Source organism: Spermophilus citellus, assembly GCF_964194105.1.
Source record: "Spermophilus citellus genome assembly, chromosome: 1".
NCBI lineage: Eukaryota > Metazoa > Chordata > Mammalia > Rodentia > Sciuridae > Spermophilus > Spermophilus citellus.
In genome coordinates, this window is record NC_138182.1 from 181,014,895 (window position 1) to 181,023,471 (window position 8,577).

General features: G+C 54.2%; 1 protein-coding gene across 1 annotated transcript; it reads left to right on the top strand.

Moving 5' to 3' along the window:
• The first annotated feature begins 378 nt into the window (after window positions 1-378).
• On the top strand, window positions 379-7,049 carry ARSI (arylsulfatase family member I). Its single transcript, XM_081308011.1, has 2 exons — window positions 379-1,137; window positions 4,810-7,049. The coding sequence occupies exons 1-2, from the start codon at window positions 827-829 to the stop codon at window positions 6,215-6,217; spliced, it is 1,719 nt and encodes a 572-aa protein (XP_081164137.1). The 5' UTR covers window positions 379-826; the 3' UTR covers window positions 6,218-7,049.
• The last annotated feature ends 1,528 nt before the right edge of the window (window positions 7,050-8,577 follow it).

The following is an 8,577-nucleotide window of genomic DNA, read 5'->3' on the forward strand; positions in this document are numbered from 1 at the left end:
CTAGGGTTGGCACTTAGAGATGCTAAGACTTCGTGATGAAGGAATGTCTGACTGGGCCATTCCGGAATTGTTCCACCGAATTCCAAGCAGCCCCCCTCCCTCCTTTTCCCAATCCCGTCCAGGGGCGGGCGCTGGAACGGGCCGGCTGAGCGGGCCTGGGCTCCCCGCCCGGGGGCGGAGCTGTCGCTCTGGCGTCCCGCCTCTCCACCTGGGGCTCGGCCCGGCAGATGTTACAACTTTTTCACGTTCACTCCCGCGGTGTCCCCCCCCCCCCCCAGGCCCGCCCACCCAGTGTCTCCCTCCCTTTCCCCGCCAGGGTCCTGCCCACCGCCCTGCAGGGAGCCGGACTGTTCAGAGGACTCCGGGAGGGGCCAAGAGGCCGCCCCGGGCTGGAGGGTCGGGGGGGGGGGGGAGGAGGAAGGGAAAGCAAAGGCAAGAGAAATTAGGAGGCGGGAGAAAACCGGGGTAAAAAGGAAGAGGAGAGTCAGAGGATGGTGGAGAGTACTTTTTGGAAGCCGTTCCGCCGCGTCTCGGGCTGGCCGGGCTGAGCTGGGGGAGAGGGATCGAGGGCGGCGCGGGACGGGCGATCGATCGGGCGGCGGGAGGCGGCTCTGCGCGGCCCTGACCTTCCCGGAGCGTCCCACTGCGGCCGCGCAGGTCCGACTCCGTCGTCAGTCTGCCGGTCCGGGATAAGACACTGGGCCACCCCCGGGGGCGCTGAGCGCTCTGTCAGCACCCAGGCCGGCGGGCGGGCCGTGCGCCCTGGGCGCGCGAGGCAGTGAGGCCCGGGAGCCCTTCGCGCAGGGACCCGCCGGCCGACTTGGCGATGCACGCCCTCACCGGCTTCTCTCTGGTCAGCCTGCTCAGCTTCGGCTACCTGTCCTGGGACTGGGCCAAGCCGAGCCTCGTGGCTGACGGGCCCGGGGAGGCGGGCGAACAGCCCTCGGCCGCTCCACCGCAGCCTCCCCATATCATCTTCATTCTCACCGACGACCAGGGTTATCACGACGTGGGTTACCATGGCTCAGATATTGAGACCCCTACGCTGGACCGGCTGGCAGCCGAGGGCGTCAAGTTGGAGAATTATTACATCCAGCCTATCTGCACACCTTCTCGGAGTCAGCTTCTCACTGGCAGGTAGGCATGGCCCGGACCCTTGAGGCTGGGCGTCCAAGCCCCCCAGTACACACTAATATATTTTCCCTGTTGGAACAACCCTTTCTGGGACCCGGGAAACCCGTACTACGGGCTAGTTTTGCTTCTAGTTAGCTGTGGGATGGTTGGCAAGTCCTTGCCCTCTCTGGGCCTCAATTTCCCTCCCCTTACACTGACTAGATTTGTTAATCTTTGAGATCTCACTCTGGTGTTCTAGGACATGCACATTCACACCATGTGGAGAAGACATCTGGTCATCCCTTTGTTAGAGGAACATGGCAGCCTCTGACACTTATTTGGAATGCTGCTTCTATTCACAGACTCTGAGCCTCTGTGCAGGTCACTTAACTTCTCTAAGCCTCAGTTTTCTGTCTATGCAATGGGTCAAAGAGCAGTTTTTATCTTGAAAGGGAGCAGTGAGCATGGAATGAGTTGTATATGACCTGTTTGGATATCCATAAGTGGCAGCCTTGGTGTCACCAGAAGGATTTGGGTCCCTGCACTACCTCCCTGTAGTTAGATGATTACGTTGGGAGAACACTAAGGAATTGACAGGTGGAAAAGAAAGACACCTAGGATGCTGAGACCCATGTAGCCTGGGGCTGGTTACTTCACTTCACCAAGTCTCTGTTCTTCCATCTGCAAAATCCTCCCAAGTTCCAAGTTGGCTGGGAGCCCCAAGGAGATGTGTTGCTCTCTCCGTAAGGAGTCATCCCCAGGCAGGCATCAGGATTAAAAGAGCAGGGAAACAGGAGGTGGGGGTGTGGAAGGCAAACTCTGGCCACTCAGGAGAAAATCCTCTGGCTGGGCTGAAGTTAATCCCCCTTGGAAGGGGGCCAAGGCACACTTTCTCTCAAGTTCTACCCCAGAGTCCTGTGTGTGATCTCAGGAGCCAGAGCCTTAGTCTTCTTTCACCTGGATGGGAGAAACTGAGGCACGAAGTCAGGGACAGCTCAGCCTGGTACCTGTGCTCATGTTGGGGTCTCGTGGAAGAGGGCTGCGAGAAGAGCCCTTTCTTTCTACTATTTGGCACTCAGTGGTTAGGTCCAGATACAGAGGGAGAAGAGAAGGAGGAGGAAGAGAGGTGAGGTGTGCATGAGTTAAGGGGGGGGGGCATAGGAGTGCCAGACATCACTAACCCCCTGAGGAGGAAGGAGGAATCCGCTTTCCAGAAGAGTTGTGCACAGGTTAGCATTTCTCTCTCTGGAGAGTGGAGACTTTAGGTTTAAGCAGCATTGGAATGAGCAGCCAGCAAAGGCAGCTCTCCAGCCCCTGATCTGTGAAGTTAGCTGAGTGTGGCTGCCCAGCCTCTGCCCCCACCCTCTGCAGCTGGCTCCATGTGACAGATACTTACTGATCTTGTTAGCATTTGTTAATGCATCCAGTCACATTTGGTGAAGCTGGAGAAAGAAGCTGGAGTGAGCCAATGCTTCTCATGTTACTTATTTGCAAATGGGATTTGGTGACTCTTAGCTGGCCCACCCACATTATAAGCCAGTGCTCCATGGAGCCCCACCCAGAGGCTGTCCTGGGATTCAGATCCTAGGGTGCTTCTATCAAGTTCAGACATTTATTAGCTTGACTAAGGCCCTGAGAGGCGGTATCAGCAAAAGCTTTTGAGCATGAGGTGGATAGACTGGGCTCAGGGTTCAGCTTTACTGCTTGCCAGCTGTCTGACTGTGGGCCAGTTTCTGCATTTTGTCAAGCCTCAGTTTCATTATATGTAGAATGGGTGTAATCAGAGTCTCCCTGTAGGCTTTTAAAATGAGGATTAAATGAGATAATGTATGTGTGTAGCACATAATGTTAATATGACAGTAATAGATAATTATAGCTAACCAAAATAACACCTTTAAGATAAGGAAGCCAAAACAGAGAGCCCTCCTCCCCGAATTTAAGGTGTCAAATACTCAGGTCTTGACTAACTTGGATGCCTGAGGGTGAGAAAAAGGTGTGGGATTTTAACACATTTGTGAAGTTCCAGGCTTCTTATTTACTCTGGGACTTTTAAGACACCATAAACAGATCACATGGGGTCCTTGACCACAGAACGGGAAGAAGGGCTATGAATGAATAAATGAGGAATTCAGGATTCTGCGGAACATCAACTTCTGCCGCAGGGTGCGTTAGCCTGCCTGAGTGACTTGGATGGAGGGACTGCATGAGCTCACAGTCATGTGGGAGTTTTGTCTCCTAAAATTTGGGAACTAGATGGGTCTTAGAGGCTTCCCATTCTAGCCAGCCCCCTTGTACATACACATGAGCAAACTGTGGTCCCCACATGAAAGGAGATGGGGGCAGCCTGAAGAGTTCCTGCTTGCACTGTGCTTGGATTTATGTTCAAGTCTTTGCTTTGCCCCTGACCCTGAGTGACCCTGCTCTTCCTCTGACCTTGGTTTCTTTCTGTGTTTTGAGGATTGAACCCAGCAGTACTCTACCACTGAACCACATTCCCACCCCCTTTTATTTTTATTTTGAGACAGGGTCTCAGTTGCAGAGGGTCTTGCTAAATTGCTGAGGCTGGCCTTGGGCTTTTGAGCCTCTTGCCTCAGCCTCTGAGTCACTGGATTTATAGCTGTGTGCCACTCCACTGCACCCAGCTGATTTTTTTTTTAGAGTAGTTGAATAAATTAGATGAGGATTTGGGTCTCTTTTGGCTTAAAAACCCTCTGAGAGTCATCACTCATTCATTCATTTGTTCATTCATTGGTCCATTCCACAAGGAACCAAGAGTCCTCTCAACATGATTTGGGTGCTGGGAATACAAAGCCAAGGAAAGGACAGTTCCATTACATATCACTGGGTCTGAGAGTGTGTACAACTGGGAATACTCCCATGGGCAAATAGGGCAATGAGGGTGTGTACTAAATGCTGGGGGCCCCAGAAGTAAAAGTCACTCATTCTTTGAGAAAACAGTGGGAGATATGACAGCAGGACTAACATTTGGATAGGGCTTTCAAGAGTGAGTGTGAGTTTGCTCCGGAGAATGGGACTTGCTCTAGGCTCCACAGCAATTTGGTGGCTTACTGCTCAGGACCTTTGAAGTTTGGAGCCAGACTACTTAGGATACAAATCTTACTCCAATTACTAACTATGTGAATTACCAGGCGAGTGATTTAACCTGCCAAACCTCAGTTTCCTTATTTGGGAAATGGAAATAATAATAGGTACCTTCTAGTTGGTGGTGACAATTTAGTGTGATCATTCATTAAAAAAAAAACAAGACTTATGCAGTGCCAAACACACACTGAGTGCTTGGTGTTAGCTATTATCAATGTTATTAATAATCTAGATTCTTAACTTCTCAACTTATTAATTATTAATTACTTCTCAACTTATTAATTATTATTAATCTAGATTCTTAACTTCTTAACTTCTCTTAACTTCTCAACTCCCTAGCTGTGTGATCCTGGGCTTAAACATTCTGAGCTTTGATCTCTATAAAATGACATCAACTGAAAATACCTATTTCGGTTAATGTTGTGGATCAATGAGAATGCTGAGCCCTTAGGTAGTACCTGGTGGTTATTGTTACCATCTTTTGCTGATAGTGCTGGGACCAGAGCCCCCTCAGAGTGATATTGGGGGTGGATTAGCAGGAGTGGTGGTCTGTAGCTCATCTTTGCCTTCTGTGTCCTCCCTTCCCCTGACCAGGTACCAGATCCACACAGGACTCCAGCACTCCATCATCCGCCCCCGCCAGCCCAACTGCCTACCCCTGGACCAGGTGACACTGCCACAGAAGCTGCAGGAGGCAGGTTACTCCACTCACATGGTGGGCAAATGGCATCTGGGCTTTTACCGAAAGGAGTGCCTGCCCACCCGGCGGGGCTTTGACACCTTCCTGGGCTCACTCACAGGCAACGTGGACTACTATACCTACGACAACTGTGATGGCCCCGGGGTGTGTGGCTTCGACCTGCACGAGGGTGAAAGCGTGGCCTGGGGACTCAGTGGCCAGTACTCCACCATGCTCTATGCCCAGCGCGTCAGCCACATCCTGGCCAGCCACAACCCCCGGCGGCCCCTCTTCCTCTATGTGGCCTTCCAGGCAGTGCACACGCCGCTGCAGTCCCCTCGCGAGTACCTGTACCGCTACCGCAGCATGGGCAACGAGGCCCGGCGGAAGTATGCAGCCATGGTGACCTGCATGGATGAGGCTGTGCGCAACATCACCTGGGCCCTCAAGCGCTATGGCTTCTACAACAACAGTGTAATCATCTTCTCCAGCGATAATGGTGGCCAGACTTTCTCGGGTGGCAGCAACTGGCCACTTCGAGGACGCAAGGGCACTTATTGGGAAGGTGGTGTGAGAGGCTTGGGCTTTGTTCACAGCCCCCTGCTCAAGCGAAAACGCCGGACCAGCCGGGCACTGGTACATATCACCGACTGGTACCCAACTCTGGTGGGTCTGGCTGGTGGCACTGCATCGGCAGCTGATGGGCTAGATGGCTATGATGTGTGGCCGGCCATCAGTGAGGGCCGGGCTTCACCACGCACAGAGATCCTGCACAACATTGACCCTCTCTACAACCACGCCCGGCACGGCTCCCTGGAGGGTGGGTTTGGCATTTGGAACACCGCTGTGCAGGCTGCCATCCGTGTGGGTGAATGGAAGCTGCTGACGGGAGACCCCGGCAATGGTGACTGGATCCCTCCACAGACGCTGGCTGCCTTCCCAGATAGCTGGTGGAACCTGGAGCGCATGGCCAGCGTCCGCCAGGCTGTGTGGCTCTTCAACATCAGTGCTGACCCTTACGAACGAGAGGACCTAGCTGGCCAGCGGCCTGATGTGGTTCGCACCCTGCTAGCTCGCCTGGCCGACTATAACCGCACCGCCATTCCTGTGCGCTACCCGGCTGAGAATCCCCGGGCTCATCCTGACTTTAATGGGGGTGCTTGGGGGCCCTGGGCCAGTGATGATGAAGAAGAAGAAGAAGAGGAGAAGGAAGGCAGGTCTCGAAGCTTCTCCCGGGGTCGCCGCAAGAAAAAGTGCAAGATTTGCAAGCTTCGATCTTTCTTCCGTAAACTCAACACCAGACTGATGTCCCACCGGATTTGACGGGTGGGGGTGGCAGGGATCTTCAATGCCCTGAATAGACTTACCCCCTTCAGTCTGGCCCTACTCATTCTCAGGGAGAAGCCTGAGGTCAAGCCTATATATGAAGGGGAGGAGGGTGCAGAGCTGTTCAGCTGAACAGGTTGGGAACATGGCTGGGGTGGGGGTGGGAATAAACCAAACTGGGAGGCCTGGGTCCCAGTCCTGCCTCTTCACTGACTGGCTCTGTGACCTCAGGTGACCTACATGAGCTTTCATCCTTAGTTTCCTCATCTGTAAAATGAGGTCCTGTGACTTTGTGACTGCTATGCACCTTGTACCTGGGGAAATAGTGGGGTTCCTGGCGCCCTTGCCCCCTTATGGAAAGGCCTTCCCCTTCACTCTGGGCCTCTGTGGTGCTGCTTGGGTGACGGGCCACAGGGAGGCAACTCTAGGCCAGACCCTAGCTGGGGCATGGTGGGCTGGCTACTCTCTAAAGAGACCTGTGAGAGCTGAGGGTAAAGGTGCCAGGTAGGGAGGGCCCTCATGTGGCCTGGCCAGTCCTGGTGCCAGATGGCATTGGGAACCATGCTGGAAAGCTCTTCTTTCTGCTTCTAGGCATCCAGAGAAGTTATCTGGGCCCTAACCTCCTATAGTATCAAAAGTGGCAGAAACAGCTGTGAAAAGAGCCTCAGAACCAGTATTTTCTTTGACTTTGGCATGGTCCTTTTGCTCTGGGCCTTCCTTTCCCTATCTGCACATGGAGATGCAGCCCTGGCTCTGCCTACCTCCCAGGGCTGCAGAACACTGGCCAAGCTACAGGTCATGGAGGAGCCCATGAACTTGATTAAAGTGCCCTGACACAGAGGCAAAGGATGCAGTGCAGTCTGTGAGCACATGTGTGGGTACAGGTGTGTGTGCATGTGCGTCCTGAGGGCAGGTGTGAGCTCACGGTTGAGTGAGGGAAGGGGAGAGAAGGTGGACAGCTGGGCTAGGGGGCAGAACATCTAGATTCCACTGCATGTCCTCAGGCAAACCCCTGGCCCTCTCTGGGCCTCGGTGTCTCCCTGCACAGCGGATCATCTGAGAGCTCTTTCTATTTGGCCGCAGTGGGCGTCCGGTGTGCGCGTCTGGGGGTGCGGCGCCGGGTGTGGGGGCGGGGCGCGGGGTTGCGCAGCCTTCCTGCTGCACGGCGCTCGCTCCTCATCGCACACAGCGTTCTGCATATCTCCCTTCAGGTTCCAGTCGGCGCGGAGTGTGTAGGCGAAAGCCCTGCTGTGAATTTTGAAAATAGTTATTTTTGTCGCTGGCAAAGGAGGCCTGTTAGGACTCGTCAGCTTGTGGATGAGCGGGATGGGTGGGGTGGGGTGGGTGCGGTGCGTGGGGTGTTCGGGTGTTGGTTACAGTGCCGCATCCCCACCGCAGTGATTGAGCCCAGTAGTGAGGGTCTGGCATGCGGCTGCAAGGTGGAAATGACCATCCTGTCCTGGGTGTCCTTCCTCTCAGCCCTGTTCTGTTTGCCTCTTGTCACTTCCCCACCTGAAACCTTTCCTGGCTTCCCTGATGTTGAGGCCTTCTGCTAGGGCAGGGACCAGGGCTGCAGAGGCCTCCAGAGTCCAGTGACCCCAGCATTTTTGCTTGCTCAGGAGGGAAGTTCTGAAGAAGTCACCCATTAGAGTAATGTTGTGGCCTGGTGTATACCATGGGCTGGGCTTTCCACTGTCTGCCACAATTCAGGATGCTCCAGCTCTGCCAGGTGCTTTGTAACTGCTCTGCACCTTGTACCTGGGGCCATAGTGTTCCGCTTGGTCTTCAGCACGTGCTAGACCTTCCAGAGAGGCACAGCATCAGGGGCCTCCTTGTAGCTCCGGGTTTGTGTGAATTGTATCAATGCCTCTGGTGTCTGCTAAGTTGGCCTTGTGCAAGGTGGCCCAGTCTCCAGCTGTAGCCCCTGTTTCCCTTCCTGGGACCTGTGCCTTTTGGGGCCACAAGTGCCAGACCATAAATGGTCTTTTCTTTTCTCCCCTGGGGATCAAGACCTACTACTCCCTGCTGTTATCTTGGCCCCAAACCATAGAGACAGTTGGGGATGGCGGCTGATTCCTGTTTCTTATGCCCTGAGAAGGAGTCTGGGCCCATGTCTCCATCAGGTTCTCAAACCCAGTCCAGAGTTCATGTAACTCAGAGCCCCGCTCAACCCAGAAACCAGCAAACAGCCCAGGAGCCCCATTTAAGCTTTAGCCTACAATCTGGTGGTCCAGGCCTGAAAACTGGTGGAGGTTCTCTCTCAGGGGTTGTGCCATGAGAGGCTCAGCCTGCTGTGGCCTCTGCTGTGCCCAGCAATCAGCATTCAGCATGTCTAGTGCCCTTCTGCTCTGGCATCC

Excerpts from the sequence above, each read along its gene's own strand:
- ARSI (XM_081308011.1), top strand. The coding sequence starts at position 827 with ATGCACGCCCTCACCGGCTTCTCTCTGGTCAGCCTGCTCAGCTTCGGC. Across the intron at positions 1,138-4,809 it reads AGTCAGCTTCTCACTGGCAG|GTACCAGATCCACACAGGAC; the intron begins GTAGGCATGGCC and ends TCCCCTGACCAG.